Below are 20,922 nucleotides of genomic sequence, written 5' to 3'. Positions count from 1 at the left end.
CAGAATAGTTATAGAAACTAGAAAAAAGCTCCACTGTGTCGACTATGATATCCTCAGCCACTAGAAATACTCGAACACCCCAATTTTTTTTGCCGCAATGAGACTTACATCTTTGCTCTTATCCTTCATGTATTCTATTGCTTGGTCAAGTTCGTGTCCCTAAGATCCCAGCGCTAAAAATGAATAAGAGATCTACAAACAGTTGACCAACGCTACTATATATAATATAATATAGCTTGAAACTAAAGTGATTTAACAAGCATGTGACGGTAGCTATTCCAAAGTTTGTAAAATAAATTTAAAATTAAGACATTATCGCTGGCTAGAATTTATGGACTTGCCAAAATATTATTTTAATTGCGCTGAGTTGTGTAAAACCAAAACTCACCCTATAATACTCCACAATGTATGAGCTAATCTTGCAGCCACCATCGTCTTCTGGAGGATTCCAGCTTAATCTTACTGATTTAGATGTTACTTCCTTGACTGACACAGGACCAGGCGGGGACGGACGGTCTAAAATGAAAATAGCGCTCAATAACTTTCCAGGAACAGTTGAGTACTAAACCGGAGAGTTTAAAACTTGACAATGTAGAAGATCGATATAATTATTTTAAAAGAATAGTTTGTGAAGTCGCTGATGGCGTCTTAGGGATGAAATTTAGAAACGAAGCGAGGTTCATTACTGAAAAGGATTTATTTTTAATAGAGAAGAAGAGAGGCCTGTACAAGAATTGTTTTGAGTGATAGTTCATATGAAAACTGGAAAAAAACAACCAGATGGCGTAATAGTGAAATATTTTACTGGCATGTTAATAAACAGAAAGGGCATAGTCAATCTGGAATTGTCCGAGTTAAAAATAGTAACAGGGCCAGGATTTGCAGAATTTGCTATATGTTTTACAGAGAGATTGGCTACAGACTGTTTTGGGTACCCGACTGACAGACCGTATCTCAAACAGTAAGCTGTACGATAAATGTGGTTCGAACCCAACTTCTAGGGTTATAATTGATGAGAGAAAGTCTGAGATGGCTAGTATACGTTCTGCGTATGAAGGATGACAGATAGCCAAGGATTTTCCTTGTCGGCTAAACGTCTAGGCTAAACGAAAATCAGGTCGTCCCTGAGAGGAATGGGAGGTAAATATATAAGGTAAATATCGGAGGGTTAAACCCTCGGAGGGTGTAAAGAGTAAGGCTTTGAAATGATTGGGACGGAGGAGGAGCTAGCCAGCTTGGTGCTGCAGTAGGTTATTAGCAGTAGTAGTAGCAGTTCTTGAATTCTTCTGGAGTTCTTCTTTCCCCCAAGGGTGATCGTATCGATTCCCAACGATTCCCATAGCCGTGATTCCCAACATGGGATGCAGGCCCCACCAGTGGGGTATGGTAATATTTGATAGGACAGGGGAAGAAAGTGCACCCTTGGGCTGACCATACTTTGGAGCCTTAATTATTGAAAACATTTTTTCATATGAATGCCGTCACACTTATACACATTTAGAGAGCAAAAAAAAAACAACCAAAAACATGGAATTATACCAGTAACATCATACATTGTATAAAAGGCGGTATATACAGACAATATTTTTCATTAGTTTAAAATATGCCTAGAGGAGGTGCCTAGAGGATTAAAAAAATGCCTAGTTAATGGTCTTTTAAGCATCCTTCAAGTAAATACGCGTGAAATTTTGAATAACGAATTTAAATATCACGAGGAGGCATCAGGATTTTAGTAATGCCTACGTGGGACAGGGCCCAAAATCGGTTGGGAGCCGTTGTCCTAGAAGATCGGGAGAGGGATCATTCGAACAGAAATGAAAATTCTAGCACCCTATTTAAGGAACCAGAAAGATTGAAAGGCCCTTCCCCATACCCCTATCTCTCCAACTAAAACCCGATCAAAGTTATGAGAATGCTAATTGATTCAGCACAGTCCAATAATTATGCCTTCGGGGGATGGCACGACCTCCATAGTTCCCGGAGAAATGGCAGCAAATTGCGCAGTTTGCCCATTGTTCACACATTGTATTTTTATTGGAAATACAGAAACATTTTTTTTGGAGGGAAGAATTTTCCATGGGGTGAGTTTTTCACGGGGAGGGCAATCCAGGAAGAGCTTTTCTGGGGAAATTTAGTGCGGAGGGGGGGAGTTTCTGGCATGATTTCAAAAACGATCATAGATCTAATTAAAAAACAATGTTTTTCAACTAAAAGTAATCAGCAACATTAGAACTTAAAACGAATGGAAAATATTCCGTATGTGAGAGGGACTGTGCCTTCCTCAACCCTCGCTCTTGACGCTGAAGTTTGACTTTTGTCTCAATGCTCCAAGAAACACTGCTTAAACACAGGATTTGAATGAATAGTATTTTTAAAGAGCTTTAAGAAGCGTAAATAGTATGGTTTGAGGAAGAAGCAGCTCCCCTAGAAGGCAAAATAAATTCTGTTCGTTTTAGGTTATAATGTTGCTCCTTCTGGACAAGAATTCAGATTCAAAATAAAATCCCAGAAGGTTAAAGAATCAGTTTCACTTACAACATTTAAGTTTATAATTAATTTTTTCTGGGGAGCGCTCAGTAGTTTAATTTGTAGGATTTTCTTATTATAGTGGATGGTGTGTTTTAATATTTATATGAAAACTGTTTACATGAAAACCATTAACGAATAGTCTTTTTTTAAGTTAAAGCTATGTAAGGCTCAACACTGCATGTTGGCTGAATGGCATTTTTGTTAAGACATGGGTTCTTTCGTAACATACACTTTGTGAAGTAGTGAAGTCCGTGACATAGATATTGACCAGTGTCACTAATTAGGTGAGGGATAGAGGGACGTTAAGCTGAATACAGTTGAATTGATTGAATATATTTTATAGCGATACTTTACTTAAAATGTTGTATATTTTATATTGAAACTGAATAAGTTCTACCGACAGTTCAGTTGGGAAGAGTAATTCATTACCTGTAATCGTAACAAGTATAGCTTGTGAGTCTTCTCCAATTGGGCTGGACAATCGCACAACATATTCACCTCTATCTAAACGTTTCACGTTCGTTATCTAAAAACAAATAGATATAAAAATAAAGCGCAAAAAAGATGAGATAGAAAAAAAATGAATGGATATGAAATAAAAAATTAGGAAGAAGAAACAGATGAACATAATTTCCCTCCTAAATTTCTTACGGTCGGAGATTCTATTCCGAATTTTCTTGCCTTGGTAATTGTAATTATAAACTTTCAGTTTGAATGCAGAAAATTATAAGAAACGATTGGATATAGTTACTTATCAATTTTTTTTTGAAATGTTTCAGGGCATTTATTTTCCAGAAAGGTCCAAGAAACTCTCATTCACCGTGAAAAAAGAAAGATATGCTAATCCAGCAGCTTTCAATTCTGAGCCATCTTATGCCGTTGTCCTCAAAATGCCAAAATCTGTTGATAACCCCGATGCTCGTAAGCAGTTTTTGGACAACCTCACACAGCGGAAATAATTGAGCTATGGAAGTTCAAACAGGACTGGAAACTGTACGTCAAATCTAAATTATCTGCTGAGAGAATTACTAAGAAAATGAAAGCCACTAAGCCTGAGATTGTTGCCATGCTCAAAGAGAAAGTGTTTATTGTCGTCCTGAAAAAAGTTCTACCTAATATGGCTAATACTGATGTAGGATTCCTTGGTCCAAGTGCATCAAGGGTAAATGAAATCGGTAACTTTGAGCGTTCCAAAGTGTTTAAGCTATATTTTGGGACCAGGAAGGATCTTGAAGATTTTCTTGCTGTATCAGTTTGGTTCGGCTATGAAAAGCTGCCTACGGAAGAGTTCAAATTTCTCCCGAAAAGGTGTTTTTCCTGCCATTGAATTGGCCATAGAGCGGCTGACTGTGTACTGACGCCTATTTGTGGTCGTTAGGGTGCTTTTGATCACACCTCCACGAAGGATAATAGGTGCACGAAAGATATATTCTGCATTTTATGCAAAAAGAAAGGCCATACATGCTACAGTGGAAGTTGCCAGAGTGTACTGTGTATCGGTGACTGTGACCCTTCTTCTGACCAGCTTCCGAGAAAGCAACCTGTATTTTAAGCTAAGGATTGGGACAGGGTGCCTCCAGATCTTTTTCAGAATGCGTGCAATGATATTCTTTCAAAAATTTGTGTACCGTTTGATTTGTTTATGCGGAGTTCAAGAAAGAATATGCGTGATTCTCGAGTTCGGCTGAACATTTATTGTAATGAACTTACTCATGCCCTAGCTCTTGAAAAAAAATAGGCAGTACCTATTAGGTGAGTGAAAGAAGTTGGAACTGAAGAGCCCGGTTGGTCAACTAATTACAATTTGCGACATGCTGGCTCTTCTGTCTTCTGGCTCTTCTGTTAAATTTTGGCTTTTAGTTTGGATTGAAGCGGATAAACCGCACGATGGATGGCTGCGAAAACTGTATATTTATACTAAACGCCACATTGCAAAGCACCTGTCTCTGCATCAGAGTTCAATTATTTCGTCTTGTTCGAAAAAAGTTCGGTCTCGGCCAAATAAGTTTTCGTCCAGTTTTGTAAAAGATATGCCAAGTCAAATTCTATCTCGTATACCACTTTCCACTTGGTTTGAGCATTGTAAAAACGATTTTTTCTGCTCCAGATCAACGTCTGCAAAATAGTTATAAAGTGAAACTTTGAGATTTTTATTAGCATGCTTCTAGTCCTGGACTGATTATTACAAAGAGCCTGATTATTTCTGCAATTGGTAAACTGAAGAAAAAAGTCTAGATGATTTAATGGGATTTCTCCTTTACCAAATGATATTTAATCTGGGATTTGTCCCTGATTATTTTTCCTTTGGATGTTCGACTCCTATCCGCAAGAAGAATAAATTTCCTTTTGAGTGTTCGTCTATTCGCCCAATGACAGCTGCAGCTTTATTTTGTAAAAGTTTCGAGAATTTGATAATTGATGCGTTGTGACCTAAATGTACATTTCAGGCCCATCAGTTCGGTTTTCAGTCTCACCTTTGGTGTGGTCACGCCCTTTCTGCTTTGGTATCTGCTTTATTTAATGCATAAAAACACAGTGAAAGTATAGCTTTAGCTGCCCATGATGTGAGACACGCATTTGATTCACTTCTCCACGAGGAGATTGTATTTGACTTTAGGTTTTGCCGTTGTTAACCCCTGCATCCTAGCCCCGCTGGCTGATATTTATGAAAATTCGAAGTGGAACTTAGGCTCCCTCTATTAGCTAATGAGCGTACTAGTCTCTTATATGATTTTGCTGTTTCTTGCGTGGAAATCCCCTTCTCCCAGGAAAGAACAGGGTAAGACAAACTGCTATCTCGTCGACGATAGGATTCGACGTCGACGACGTCGACGTCGACTTGCTGTATCAGTTTGGTTCGGCTATGAAAAGCTGCCTACGGAAGAGTTCAAATTTCTCCCGAAAAGGTGTTTTTCCTGCCATTGAATTGGCCATAGAGCGGCTGACTGTGTACTGACGCCTATTTGTGGTCGTTAGGGTGCTTTTGATCACACCTCCACGAAGGATAATAGGTGCACGAAAGATATATTCTGCATTTTATGCAAAAAGAAAGGCCATACATGCTACAGTGGAAGTTGCCAGAGTGTACTGTGTATCGGTGACTGTGACCCTTCTTCTGACCAGCTTCCGAGAAAGCAACCTGTATTTTAAGCTAAGGATTGGGACAGGGTGCCTCCAGATCTTTTTCAGAATGCGTGCAATGATATTCTTTCAAAAATTTGTGTACCGTTTGATTTGTTTATGCGGAGTTCAAGAAAGAATATGCGTGATTCTCGAGTTCGGCTGAACATTTATTGTAATGAACTTACTCATGCCCTAGCTCTTGAAAAAAAATAGGCAGTACCTATTAGGTGAGTGAAAGAAGTTGGAACTGAAGAGCCCGGTTGGTCAACTAATTACAATTTGCGACATGCTGGCTCTTCTGTCTTCTGGCTCTTCTGTTAAATTTTGGCTTTTAGTTTGGATTGAAGCGGATAAACCGCACGATGGATGGCTGCGAAAACTGTATATTTATACTAAACGCCACATTGCAAAGCACCTGTCTCTGCATCAGAGTTCAATTATTTCGTCTTGTTCGAAAAAAGTTCGGTCTCGGCCAAATAAGTTTTCGTCCAGTTTTGTAAAAGATATGCCAAGTCAAATTCTATCTCGTATACCACTTTCCACTTGGTTTGAGCATTGTAAAAACGATTTTTTCTGCTCCAGATCAACGTCTGCAAAATAGTTATAAAGTGAAACTTTGAGATTTTTATTAGCATGCTTCTAGTCCTGGACTGATTATTACAAAGAGCCTGATTATTTCTGCAATTGGTAAACTGAAGAAAAAAAGTCTAGATGATTTAATGGGTTTTGCCGTTGTTAACCCCTGCATCCTAGCCCCGCTGGCTGATATTTATGAAAATTCGAAGTGGAACTTAGGCTCCCTCTATTAGCTAATGAGCGTACTAGTCTCTTATATGATTTTGCTGTTTCTTGCGTGGAAATCCCCTTCTCCCAGTAAAGAACAGGGTAAGACAAACTGCTATCTCGTCGACGATAGGATTTAATAACAGTGTTGTAAGGCCACAATCAAAGTCACTTATGACTTAAATTCTGCGTGGTATGGATTTGCCTTTGATTGGTTATGCGGATGACGTATTGAACCTTAGCCGGTCTCTGCATGGGCTAGAGGCTGATTTCATCAAGTTACGACAAGAGTATGCCCATATTGGACTCCGGTTTAATGCTAAAAAGTCTGAGGTACTGCTTTTAACTCGAAATCTTACGCTGGTCGGAGCGTCTTACTTGGTAATTCTATTGTTGAGTTCTCGGATGATATTGTATATCTGGGCCTCCCTATAGGACGGTCAATAATAGAGACGCGGCGGTTACTACTTTCTCATTTTCAGAACTGGTCATTCTTACATATAGCTGTATATTGGCATATAAGCGGAAGTTCAATCGTCATCTGTTGGCCCAGGTGTACAACGTTATGGTTTCTTCACTATTTCTACCTTAGCCCATTTTGACGCATTGTTACGGCTACAGATAAACTGAAATTGCGTTTACTGTACTACAAGTATGCAAAGTTTTTGCGGCATTTACCACCGTGGACATGTAATAGGTATGTTACACGCCAGTACAGTGTTACCAATCCTGAACAAGCGATTCTGTCGCAAATTGACCGATATAATTTCAAGACCGATATATATACATCAAGACCGATATAAGTCAAGACCCACCGATGGACCAATCTTTTGCAGAAATGTTTTTGTTTTGTGTGTTTTAAATGAATTAGTGTCTTGTGCTTTTTTTTGTTTTCCTTTTGTACTCCATCTGTTTTTCTATTGATGGGTAGGCCTATTAAATATATTCATTCATTCATTACTTTTTTAGGATCAAGCGACAATAAAGATATATTAAGAAATCCTCCCAGAAAGACAACTAACCCGTTTTCATGTAAAAGTGATATGTGAAGTTTCCTTTGTCGTTCTGGTGTCTCTTTGCAAACACGCATATTTAAGGGAATAATATTGCGAAATTCATATCAAAGATAAAATTTGCAATGGTAAGGGTAATGTAAGTGCTTTTTTCCAACAAGTTGTTTTTGTGCTAATTAAATCAAAGACCATGATTGCCATGGCAGTTAGTACTAGCAATTAAAGCTAATAATCAAAACAAGTCTATCTTGACGTACACTCTGCTATTAGAATGGGACAGAGACTGGCTTAAGATCACTGGGGGAGCTGCAGCCGATAGATCAAAGAGGTCGTCGAAGTAATTCCGAAGTCCATTGGCTCCGGGCAGGACTTCGTCTGGTTCCCACCAAAAGTAAGTAAAGTAAGATGTGGGGCTACTGGCCTTCACATAATAAAGACTATTTTTTCATTTTAATTAACGTACTTTTTACATAATTTGATGAGAACATCTATTTTGACCCCAGGAGCTCTACAGATTATGTTATTATCCCAAATGAAAATTCCCTACCGCTCTGATTAAAATGTCTATTTGGTCAAGTTGAGCCAACACGTGGCTACAATAGTGTTAAGAGCCATAATGGGCATAAAAAATAAATTATTGTTTTATTTTTTATCGCATAAAAATCTATTAAAATCACACTTTTTCGTTCTAAAAAAATAAAAAGGCATCAATAAAAAAGGGCCCGGTTGTTTTCCTTTATTTATTAGGTTCAGCCTTCTTGGATACACAATTAGATTGAACGTGTTATTTTTTATATTACAATTGTTATATAACTGTTAATATTATAATTCATATAAAAATGCTATCTATATTCCTTCACTATTTGACCCATCTTAAGAAAAAAATCCCAACGAAATACTGCAGCATTGGAATCGCAGATGCAGTTGTTGACATTACTGAGACTGCATGTACGTATGTATATATTTATTTCCCATCAAAAGAAACAGATGGAGTATAAGATAAAAAAGCGAAAAACACACTACAAAAGAATCCACAAACACAAGAAAAATAAAGAACAAATGGATATCGTTTTACATTTATTATAAAACAATATACAGTGGCCTCTACATCGCCACTGTAGAGGCGACAAAGAATTCAGTTACTCTCGTAAACAGTTTACCTTTATTTCCCATTAATAAAGGTGCAAACAAGCACGCAACAGGTAAGAAGTATCTCTAGAAGGAGTGCTGAGAAATATAAGGAGGCAATAGTTACATCAGCTAAATCAAATCCTAAAGATTTTGGAGTTATGCCTCGAAGATGTTCAGTTACCCAACTGGTACAAAATGCATGTAAAATTGATGATCCACAAGCAATAACAAAGTCCCTTTGTAATCGATTTGCCTCTGTTTTCACATCCATTCACGGTAATCCACTCCCAGATTCCCCCAGGTATGACATCCTAAGCACAATGTCATCTATTACTATCAGTAGAGCAGACTTGGAAACCTGCCTAAGAAATGTGAATCAAAATAAATCATTTGGGCCCAATGACAATCAAACTCAACTTCTAAGAGAGGCACATGCTGAACTGTCGCTTACATTTACCCACCTTTTCAAGAAGTCTCGAGATTTAAAGTGTATACTAACGGACTGGAAGATAGCATATATTACCCCAGTAAACAAAGGTGGTGATAGAAATCAGGCAGTCAACTAACGATCAATCGGTATTACCTCTACTCTCGGAAAAATACTTGAAAGAATAGTCAACACGAAAGTCATTCAACATCTGACTCAAAGGTAAGCTGTTTTCCCCGTGCCAGCATGGTTTCCGTTCTGTCCGATCTGTTGAGAGCAACCTTAATGATGCATGATGCATATGAATATGTCATTGGACTCGGTGTCGTTACAACCCAAAATTTTTAGGGGGGAGCAAGAGACTTTACTGACTGGCTGGAATTTTTACCGACTGTTTCTTGTCAATAATCAGCATTATGCCCGTTTCAAATACAATAAGTAAAATTACTGCACAATTCAATAAAATCGCTGCATATACCAACCGATCTGGAAAATCATGGCAGGATTTGGTTGAACCGCTGCGTTTATCGACCAAGTTCAAAATTTCTGTAGATGACATGTCAGGAATTTCATGGTCTGACCGAACAAAGAATTTTAGCACCGTCAGAAAAATCATGGTGCGTAGCACCAAGATTTTACTGACTTATTTTTTTACCGAGTGACCGAAAACATTGGGGCGGGGGCCCGATCGTGACGGCCCTGATCGAACTTACAGACAAGGTCTCTCCGTAAAACATGATTTTGCTGGACTTTGCAAAAGCATTCGCTAGGGTGTGCCAGAGGAGACTGCATATTAAGCTAAAAGCTATTGATATTGAAACAGAAACTATTGACTGGGTGATATTTTTCATTAGTAATAGAAAACACAGAGTAAAAGTGTTTGAGAAAAACAGGTAAACATTTCTCTCTAATGTTGTGGAAGTGAGATATGTAGTGCATCAAGACACAGTCCTAGGCCTAAATTTCTTCAACGCTTTCATTAATGATGCACTTTCTAACATCAAAAATATAGTAATACTATGCAGAGGTTTTAAAATTAATTGGTTCAGTCAAAAGCCTAGATAATAAATAAACCATTCAAGCAGACTTGTACTTAATTATTTTTTGGGCGGAGACTTGAAGCTGGAGTTCGATGTTCAAAAATAGAAAATAATCCATTTGGGAAAAAAAAAATCAAGACACCAATACTCAATAGAGTCAGAAGACAGAACAAGACAACCTTTTGTCAGTAGTCATGTCCAAGGAGACCTAGGTCTAATAAATGATGAAAAGTTAAAGTTTAGTTTACAAGCTCAGACAGATGCTGCAAAGGCTAGTCAGAGTCTTGGTTGACTTAAGAGGGCTTTCAGTAGTCGTTCCCCCTCAGTTTTTCCAAAACTTCGTAAAGGTTTAATTTGGCTTAAGCTAGAGTCTGGTATGTGCACTGCAAACCAAATTGATAAATCAGACCAAGAAACTCTATAAATAGTTCAAAAGTGTACAAATAAATACATCAGGGGTCTTTATGACATCCCTTACCCCTCTAGGCTTGGAAAACTGAATTTACCTTAACTAGTTTATCGTCGAAATATGATTATGACATTCAGGCTGCTCAGCCATGAAAATCTAATCTCAGACATCTTTCAACCACATAGTCGTTCAAGAACACGAGTACATGATAAAAAGCTTTCTTGGTTGACGCTCAACTTTTCTATGCATCAGTGAAAAATGTGACTCATGCAAAAAATGATTTTCAGGGGGGGGAGGCAGGGGACTGCAAGTCTCCTGCTTCCAGCCATGGCGATTCCAACGGTGTACTTTTTGTTTTTATCTGACACCATTTTTTCGGCTATTTTTTTTTTAAATTGTCATCAGTTCATTCTCCAAATAGCATTCTACTCTTAACACCTATCAAGTTACTAGTTGCCATCCCTAAATTAACAACAAAACTAAATTTTTTCTCACTTGCCCGTTCTTTTAACGTGGTTTGTAATTTTTGGTTATTATGAGACGTGGTTCCTCCTTTACTAGGTTTTAGCAACCACTGCAACCATAAGTTAACAGATTGATATCAAAAACTACGAACTATATCTGACAAGTATATTCTAAATTCTTTTTTTTTCAGAGGCAATAAGAGTCTATAATATTTAAGGTGTGTTTGAATAAAAATGAAATAAAGTTATTAATTGAAATGAGGGCTGATAGTTTGCCACTGGGCCAAAGAAGATAGTTTATCGGGAGGGAAAAGTCAAAGGCTGGTCCTTATTTTTGTCCTATGTGCGGAGTTTGAATGAGAGTATATATCACTTAATATGTCAATATGAGGAAGTGAGTGATTGGATATTTAAGTGTTTGGTGGGGGGATTTTGAATTAGAATGGTGTTTGAATTAGACAGTGACAGAGTTAGACAGAATTAGATAGTGTTTGCTCTTTACCAGCTCTTTACGCTAAAGTTAAGAGAAAGAGTCAAACTTTAGTGTAAAGAGCAGGACGTTGATGAGGAAGCAGCCCCTTTCATATACGAAGTAATTTCTGTTCGTTTCAAGTATTAATGTCGCCCCTTACTTTCAGTTAAAAAACTTGTTTTTTTTATTTAATGTTATGCTAAAACGACTGTGTACCTTTAACGTGCTTGACTGGCTGCTAGTTTCAATTTCGACTCTTCCTCCGGGTTGGAGTAAAGTCCCTTCATGATACCAAGTGACATCTGGCGCAGGTTTTCCTGTATAAGACACTCGAAGTCGCAAAGTTTCTTTTGCTTCAAAAATTACACCTTCTTCCAGTTGACGTGAAAGGACAGCTCTAGGCGGCGCTATAAAAAAAAATGATAAAACTAAATAAACAGTACTTATTTGAACAGTACTTATTTGAAATTGTTCACGAATGCAACTAAATGTGCTTACATCACAGAAACGGTGATGTGTCGATGTTTCCCTAGCAAAGAATGCAGGAAACAGGTTTTAGGTGATTTTCTACATGTAAAGGGTTATCAATATTAACAAGTTCAATAAAATACTCTAGGCTTACATGGACGCTTACCTTCATACATGTGATTAATACATGAAACTAATCATACTGAAACGTCCAATGTCACCATTGAAACCTCATAGAAAAGAAAACTAAGAACTAAGTAAAATAGAGAAAAAGACTCTCGAATTAGTTTCCTTTTTTGCAGGGACAAAATCATAGCTCCTCGTAAATATAATCGACATTTATATGATTCTGATTTCTGGCCACTGAGGAAAGATCGCAATAGGGAATATTATGAATTTTAAAATCAATAATTTTTTCAATCATTCAGTGGATCCAGTTTAACTAAGCTGAGTTTAACTTAGTTTAACTTAGCCATTACCAGCAAAAAATTCTGAATTAAAAATCATTGAATTAATTTGATTTTTATATCATTCAAAGGTTTTGGAATTGTAATATCAAAGAGCCAAGTCTTTTTACCTACTATGTGTGTCCTTAGATCACTCTGATAATCCCTTTCTTTTTGCTAGACAGTAGCAAGCTTATTAATTGAGGATTTTAAGTTTTCGTTACAGTTCGGGAACACCATTTATGAAAGATGAACGTCTAACAATGAATAAATATTTTCTAGATTGTGTCTGCAGGATATAGAGATTTTTCGGTTAAATGAAGAGTTGTTCGTTTGTTCTTCCTTGGAATACTTGATGATACTGTAGATACAGGCACAACGTCAGTCCTGATTCCCCAATTCAGTTAGTTTCGCAGTATTTTCTATTATTCATGGATGTGTTTACTTTTTGAAGAGTTCTCCTCAATCTACAAAGCAAACTTCTGCCATATACCTGTAGGCACCAAGATTTTGCGCTCACTCCTATAAAATTTGAGGTTCAGTATTTTAGAATTTAGTTTGGAGCTCCCCAAGGATGAAAATCGGTATCTGCATATAGATTAACATTTTTTGTAATATTCCAGATTCAATCTGGTCTCTCGTTATTTGTACATTACAGTGATCTAGAGACAAAGGAGATAACTTGATAAACGGAGAACAGAAAACGGTTTGTTAGATGTAACTAAAAGTACATTTCTAGTGATTGATAGTTGGACAAGAATGCATAATTTATAGTTAAATTATAGCAAATAGAGCCGAGACATTAATTCAAAAAATTATTATCTATAGTCTTAAAGACTGGTTATGATAGTTCTTCTGTTAATCGCAAAACTTCGATCAAGTATCCTTGCATAATTTTGGATGAATTTTGGTGAGTATTTTAATTGCGTGTCGTCAAAAATTACTAGCAATATAAGAAAAGTTAAATTGGTTTTGAAGATTAATTCTTCAGCACATTTATTTTTCACTAGTTCCCTTTACTCTTTACTGTTGCTCTATTTGGTCGTCTATGCTCGTTTCTCACGTGATCCCTTTGTTTGTTCCTCAGGACTGGGTGTTGCGCCTAACAGGTTCGTTGGTTTGTCTGGGTATGTTAAATACGTTGTATACATATCAGTATGTGTATCAAAATAAAGCTCAACTCTGTCGAGTAAACCAATCAAGAGATTGGAAATATAAATGTTTCTAGTTATCTTGCACTTCCCCTGTTGTCCTAATATACAAAATTATTTTACAAGTACTTCACAGCTTCTAGCGATAGGAGTAAATGAGAAGGGGATTAAACCCCTATAAGCACTGGTAATTTTTCCCTCTCTATTTTGGAATCACTTACGAACGATTTGCTTTGAAAGTAGATAGAGTAACTTTCCGGGAGCTGTTACAGAAAAACCGCTAGGGATATTATTTTTTTTTTAGGATGTTAGTTCTTTTTTATCCTCATTTGATTACAGGAAGCATCATGGAAAGTTCCCCCTGCCATCCGTAAGTGCCTCTACCATATAATCAAAGAAAAATGTAGTGAATAGTAAAATACGAAAACTGTCCGTTTAAGTTTTACATTTCTCTAACATCTTTTATCTCTATTGAATGAAGGTAGATAAAGTAATATTATGTAACAAAGATACAGGCTCCTTTTAGGAGCCTTCAGACCATTTTCAGCCCTATTTATCAAACAGTAAGTAGCTAGATGACATGCCGTGAACAACTTCTTGTGCTTCACATATTACAAGCCTAAATAATTTCAGTAAATGAAAAAATAAGCAATGTAAGCTCAATCATCAAGATACACTTCTCAAAATCACAGAAGATCTGAAAGGCTTTTCGCCAAAAAATGTTTATAAAAACAATCTGACAGTCAACCAGCGCCAAAAACTACTATTCATACAACTCCTGGAAAAGTGCCATTGGAGTGTGTGAGAGGACGATTGAAATATAACAAAATCAAAACTAATTGACGACAGCTGCTTATTTTGTAGTAAGTTTACAAACTAAAATAGGATGCTAGGTAAATTAGAGTAACTTAAAAAAATATATATTGACTATAGTAGTAGCTCATAACTTTGGTTAGACATCTCCTGTGAATCTGCTATATGTAAGATCTACACGGATCGTCTTTAAATACTCAATCAAGCAGGGAAGAGAAGACGCCAAAGGCGGTATTGTTAAAAAGTTTAAAAGCCTTTTCACTGAACATGACAAATTCAGAGTACAGACTTGTCTTTAACAATTTCGGAATTCAAGCAAATTTGGAAACTTCCTACGAAATTCTTGATCTTCCAGCCTTAATTGGATCTCTGATAGAAAACTTTGTGATCTGAGATTGGGCCATCACCTCCATTCCACGCATACGATAAACCTGTGCTGTCGAACAGTTTTTGACATGGAAGGGCCATGAAGGTTTTTGTCCCAGGACATGTAATTCATCATACGCTGCTCTGAAGAGTCTTGAGGAGGGACATTGCAGTATTTTCAGCCAAAACTTAATTAATTGGGTCTGTCTATGTTTTCTCATGTAGAAAAGTCCCAAATCTCCCTTGATGAAAAGTGTGTGGGTTGTGGCGTACAGACCCAGCATTCGTTTATAATATTGTAGCTGTAGAGTTTCTAATAATTTGCCACTTCTTTTAATTTTTTAAAACATCAATAATCCAAAAAAATAACACAACAATACAGAAAAATCACAATAATAATCCAAGATCCCAGGAATGAACTAATGAAAGTACACTGATTGTTTAAAATACAGTGAAATTAGTTACTGAAAGTCTTAAAATTCTATTTTTCGATATCATATTGACAAAAGAGAAAAAATTTAAAGTTCAGAAGACGTTTTGGTCTTAGAAAGTTTACGGGAGTAAGAGGTGATACCCTAACTCTTTTGACAAATTTCATTTCCTGTTAAGGGTGACTTGATTATCTATAGTACTATCTCTTATCATATTTGATGTGATTATTCAATTTAATTTCTATTTGTTTTGGACTTGAAGTGTTATATCATAAAGATTTCTATTCGTTTTAGGTTTGAATTATTGTATGGCTTCCTTTTTGATACATTAGGTTTTAATATGGCTACTGACTTTTCATTGAATCTGTTTTAGGAATATTTGCATCTTTTTTTCTTTTTTTTTTCAATTTTTCCGCTAAAGAATTGAAATGCTAGGTTATAATTTCAATTTTGGGCAAAACTTAATATTCAGTCAAAATTTTCGATCAGCAATAGTTTTGTGAAATGACTTATTCTATTTACTTTAAATAATTTTGGGGAGGTTTGTTTTTGCTCATGAATTGAAAATCTAAGTCATTTTCGGTCTTGTATACAGCTTAAGCCGTCTCAACTGTGACTGGCGTCTACCTGCCGAAAAATATCCCCCCAGAAAATCCCCCCTGAGAAAATTCCCCCTTCCTCTGCTTGTTGATCCTTAATCACTTTCGACTCATAAAAAAAGACTAGAACTCTCAATTTTTGATCTAATGAGCACCCTCCAAAGTTTATGTGACACTGAGGTGGAGGTGTGGATGAAGAAGAAGCAGTCCTCCTTCTATACCGAATAAATTTTGCCCGTTCTGGGGTTTAATGTTACTCTTTACTTTCATAATAACAGCAAGGATCAGAATTATTCCCAGAAATCATCAAGGAGTAGATAATATTTTTACGTTTCTGATGCGTTACTAAAAGTTTCTTTTGTTCCCCTCCCCGTAAACAAAATTCTGGTTATGGTCTTGGGGATTATACATCAAATCTCCGCCCTCCCCTCGTCTCTCCCTTAGGACTAATTCTGTACTTAGCTGATGGCTCAATGAGAACTCGGATGTTTTGGCATTAAAACGTACCCTTTTAGGTATTCTCTTCCCTTCTTAACTACAAAACAATCAGAGAACCCCATTGTAGCGGTTTTATTTGCCTTTTTAAGCTTTGTAATTTGTCCATTGCTCATAGATAGTATTTGTTATTATGAAACATATGGATATTTTCCGCGGGGGAGTTTTCTTCAGGGTGATCGTATGGGGAGATTTTGAGTAAGGAGAAAAATTTGCTGGAATAATTTCCTTTCAGTGGGGATGTATTTTCCGGGGGGGATATTTTCCTCGAGGGGTATTTTTCTGCGGGGAGTGTTTTCCAAAAGGGGGTATTTTCCGGGGTATTTTCCACGAGAATTTTCAACAGGGGTTGGTTTTTCGGGATGGGGGGAGGTAAACGCCTAGAACCAACACTGTTTACATCCCCTAAAATTTTCGAGGAGATCGGCAAAAAAATAAATAAATAAAAAGAAATTTGCGCTTTACTGAAAACAAAATAATTTTTAAATGCTTTCACTTTTCTTATTTTCATACATAAAAAAAAATTATCAGAACATTAAGGAATAAATATCAGTATATGTCAATTAAACTGACAATCCAACGTCATTTATTTTGTGTGTGTGTGTTTTTTTTTTCAGTAAAGCGCAAACTATGTTCTGGTCTTGAGAAGGCATGGAGGTTATAAGCCTTACCCATGTTAATTCTGCTCATTTTGAGTTTGGCTCGGCTATTTATTGTAATTTCTGTTCGTTTTGATTTATATTTATTTATTGATAGTGATTTGTGGTAGTTTTACGTTTGGAAGATTATTTGACATTTCTGCTCATTTTTGGCTTAATGGAGCTCCTTACTTTTCTTTAAAAAAACTTGTTTTGTGTAAAATGCTTTATCACGCAAAAAATAAATGTTTTTAAATTAATCATGCAAAAAATGACCATTTTTAAGTGACAACACATCTGTATGAACCAAGGTTTATTCCTAATCCTGCAGACACCTCGTTCTCTGTTACACGCTCATTGTTTCCAATTTTACTCACAGCCCAAATCTTATCAAATATACAGACGTGCATGATTTAATATTTTGGATGAGGAATAATTTCTTTTCTTTTACTTTATTCCATAGTTTTATTTTATAAACTGCATGAATTACAAATAGAAGTATGATAATACACTTGCCTTCTACTTGAAGTTTGGCCACAGATACAGACTCGCCAGCATCACTAAAAGCCACACATTTGATTTCTCCCGAGTTTTCAACTGACAAAGATCTAAAAATCAAGTAAAAAACTCCTCCTGGTCCTTTGATAATAGATGCTTTCTCACCGTCGTAAATCTCGAGACCATCTTTGTAAAACTTCACTTCTGGAAGAGGAATGCCATCTACCTCAACCTCAAATTCGATCTGAGAAAGGACGTAAAAGAGAGAAGAAATAGACTTTAGATCGTCATAAGCGCTTTTAAACAGTCACAAACAAGAAAGAATTTTCCTGGAGAACAAAAAGCTTCAGAATTTACAGCCCGAAATGATGCTTCTTAAAAGAAAATTTTTTAGACTCCAACTTTAAGATCTAGCCTGTTCTTGAAAATTGACTTAAATTCACATTACTGGAGCGTAAATTTAACATTTTCGGCGTAACTCAAATCACAAGTGTCTAGTGACCACCTTGTTCTACTAAGTATAAGTTGCTAGCTTAACCTAAAATTTTGCAGCAAACTTTGATCAACTTCACAGAGAATGATGTTAAAATGGCAAAACTTTGATTTAGTTTCTTTGCCATCGACTAAATAGAATAGCTGCCAAGAATAATTTTGTCTCAAGAATGATTCTTTCTCAAAAAAGACAATAAAATAAAATAATATTTTCCTTAAAAAGAGTTTCAAATACACTGTATTCTTAAAACCCCTCTATTCTCTATTCCTGACACCCAACCAGTACTGTTAGTCATAAAATAAAATAACAAGTTTTTTTTTTAACTGAAAGCATGGAGCAGCATTAAAAATACAAAAGAACATAAATTATTCCGTATATGAAGGGTTGTCCACCTCTCAATACCTTGCTCTTCACGCTACGGATCTACAAAATTTCTTGCGGACGATTCAGCCTGAAAATTTCTCCTTAACATACTTTCATTTGATTAAGACTTTAATTTTTAACAGTTTTATCGATCACTTCGGAAATCCCCCTTCCTTGGAATTTTTTCCCAAAAATCCAAACACACTGACAAAAGCCCCCGGATAATTTTCCAGAACATCTCCACATGCAAAACTCAGTTGACAAAGAGAAAGTAAGACAACTAAAAAGAATTTAGTATGGAAATTCTGTCATTTCTCCCCAGTGTGAAATTTACCTTAGAAAGTTCCCCCCACGGAACATTCTCCCAATGGGTACCCACCCCAAGAAAAATGGGTAAATTTCTTAACTTACAGGTCTCTCCCTAAATACTGGGGGGGGGGGGTCATGTTACCCCTAAAGATATAGTTACTGGATCTTTTAAGTATGCTGGACAAAATGACAGCCTAAATTTTTTTATAAGATAGCTTTGGGGGGAAAGAGGCATGGGAGGGGAAATAGTTGCACCCCAATCTTTTATGTCACTTAAAAAAAGCTTCAAAACTTTTAATTTCTGTTCGAATGCACCCTCTCCCGATCTTATAGGACTATTATTTCGATACGATCATCCCGGAAAAGAAAAAGATGAATCCGCGATTTTTCTTCTGGTAAAAATGCAAAATTGTATATTTTTGCATATAGGAACTTGTACAGTAGGGTTTTCTGATAAGCTGAATCTGGTTGTGTGATTTTCATTAAGATTCTATGACTTTTTTGGGGTGTTTCCCCCTTTTTTTTAGAAAATAAGGCGAATTTTCATAGGTTCGTCACTTTTGATGAATAACACTAAACTTGATGCAACTTATATATTTGCTGACTCTTTTGATGTTTTTGATGATTCTTTTGATGTGTCTATTGTTATCAAAATTACGGGCAGCTGCTTAAGTAGCACAATAGCACTATCTAAGTAAAGAGCAAAGTGGGCAAAATGTATTTTTTTTATAAAGGCACTTCGTATAGAAGGAGTTGTCGTAGATACTTCTAAAGGAGCTCATTCGATTGGAAACTGAAAGTTCTAGTTCCCTTTATAAGAGTCAGAAGTAATTGGAGGAAAACCACCCTCCCTCTTCCGTACATACACTCCCCAAGCATATCCAATCAAAATATTAAGATAGCCTTTTTGTTCAGAATAGTTGAGAGGTCCAGTATGATGTCTCACCCACAGCCCTCGTTGCAAGGAAAATAAGCTATGCAACTCGCCCATTGTCGACATGTTGTTTACGTTAACTGATTTGTTTGCATTTTGTCATAGAGAAAGACGAGCTTGTTTGACCCTTAGTTTTCAAAAGGTGGAGGGCATTCAGATGAACCCTTCAGAGAATATTTTAGAGAATGTTGAATTAAATCAAAACAAACTATGTGCCAAAGGCTTTCCAAAAAGGCGTACCTCAGGAATACTACTACTACTACTACTAATAACTCACTGCAGCACCAAGCCGCCTGAGGCCAACACAGCTACGCACGCTCCTCCTCCAACCTAATCTATTTAAAGCCTCCCTCTTTACACCCTCCCAGGAAGTTCCCATTTCCTTTAAATCCTTATTTATGACATCCTCCCAACCCAGACAAGGACGACCTGCTTTCCGTGTAGCCCCAGACGGTTGGCCAAAAAGGACAATCTTCGGTAATCTGTCATCCTTTATCCGTAGAACGTGGCCTAGCCATCTCAACCTTTCTTTCATTATAGCCCCAGAAAGCGGGATTGAACCACACTTTTCGTACAACCTACTGTTTGAAATACGGTCAGTCAGCCGGGTACCCAGAACAATCCGTAGGCAATTTCTCTGGAAAACATCTAGTAAATTTTCATCTGCTTTTCGGAGTGTCCATGCTTCAGAGCCATATTTGACCACTGTCATCACTGTAGCTTCCAATATTCTAATCTTGGTTTGTAGGCTTATCTTTCTATTCTTCCAAACTTTTTTTAACTGTGAAAAAACACCCTGAGCTTTAGCTATTCTACTTTTAACATCTTCACTGCTCCCACCATCTTTACTAATAATACTACCAAGGTAACTGAAGCTCCCAACCTGATCAATCTTTTCGTTACCTAAGGTCACCTGTTCATCTTCACTTATTCCTAACCTTAGTGACTTAGTCTTCTTAACATTAATTTTCAAGCCTATTTTAGCACCCTGAACTCGTAAAACCTCTAAAAATTCATTCATTTTGCTCACACTTTCATCTAATATGCTTAAATCATCAGCATAATCTAAGTCCAGGAGCGTTCTTCCTCCCCATTTGATTCCATGGTCTCCAATTGCCTTTCCTGTGCTCCTTAAGACGAAGTCCATCAAAATGATCCATATAAAGGGGGATAGAACACAACCCTGCTTAACTCCTGATTTAATACAAAACCAGTTGCTAACCTCATTTCCTACCTTAACCGCAGCAGTATTATTCTCGTACATAGCGCAAATCACTTTAATGTATTTTTCTGGTATACCATATAACGATAAGACCTTTGTTAACGCTGTTCTATCAACAGAATCGAAAGCTTGCTCATAATCGATAAAACTAAGGACCAAAGGTGTTTGAAGACGAAGGGACTTCTCAATTATTAACCTAAGAGTGAAAACATGGTCGACACATCCTCTACCTTTTCTAAAACCGCATTGTTCTTCCCTTAAAACTTTGTCTACAGCATGTCTCAGTCTAAAAAGTATCATATTAC

General features: G+C 36.8%; 1 protein-coding gene across 1 annotated transcript in view; it reads right to left on the bottom strand.

Moving 5' to 3' along the window:
• LOC136028528 (titin-like) overlaps positions 1-20,922 on the bottom strand; it is a 524,102-nt gene that overhangs the window by 470,706 nt on the left and 32,474 nt on the right. Inside the window, exons 5-8 of the mRNA XM_065706373.1 lie at positions 17,315-17,540; positions 11,608-11,798; positions 2,959-3,055; positions 389-516 (exon numbers count right to left, since the gene is read on the bottom strand). Coding sequence (XP_065562445.1) covers positions 389-516; positions 2,959-3,055; positions 11,608-11,798; positions 17,315-17,540 — 642 coding nt within the window. The remainder of the gene's footprint in view (positions 1-388; positions 517-2,958; positions 3,056-11,607; positions 11,799-17,314; positions 17,541-20,922) is intronic.

The sequence above is a fragment of the Artemia franciscana genome, chromosome 6 (assembly GCF_032884065.1).
Source record: "Artemia franciscana chromosome 6, ASM3288406v1, whole genome shotgun sequence".
In the NCBI taxonomy this organism is placed as follows: Eukaryota; Metazoa; Arthropoda; class Branchiopoda; order Anostraca; family Artemiidae; genus Artemia; species Artemia franciscana.
Note: the sequence above shows the minus strand (reverse complement) of the source record. Positions and strands in the feature narration are given on the sequence as shown.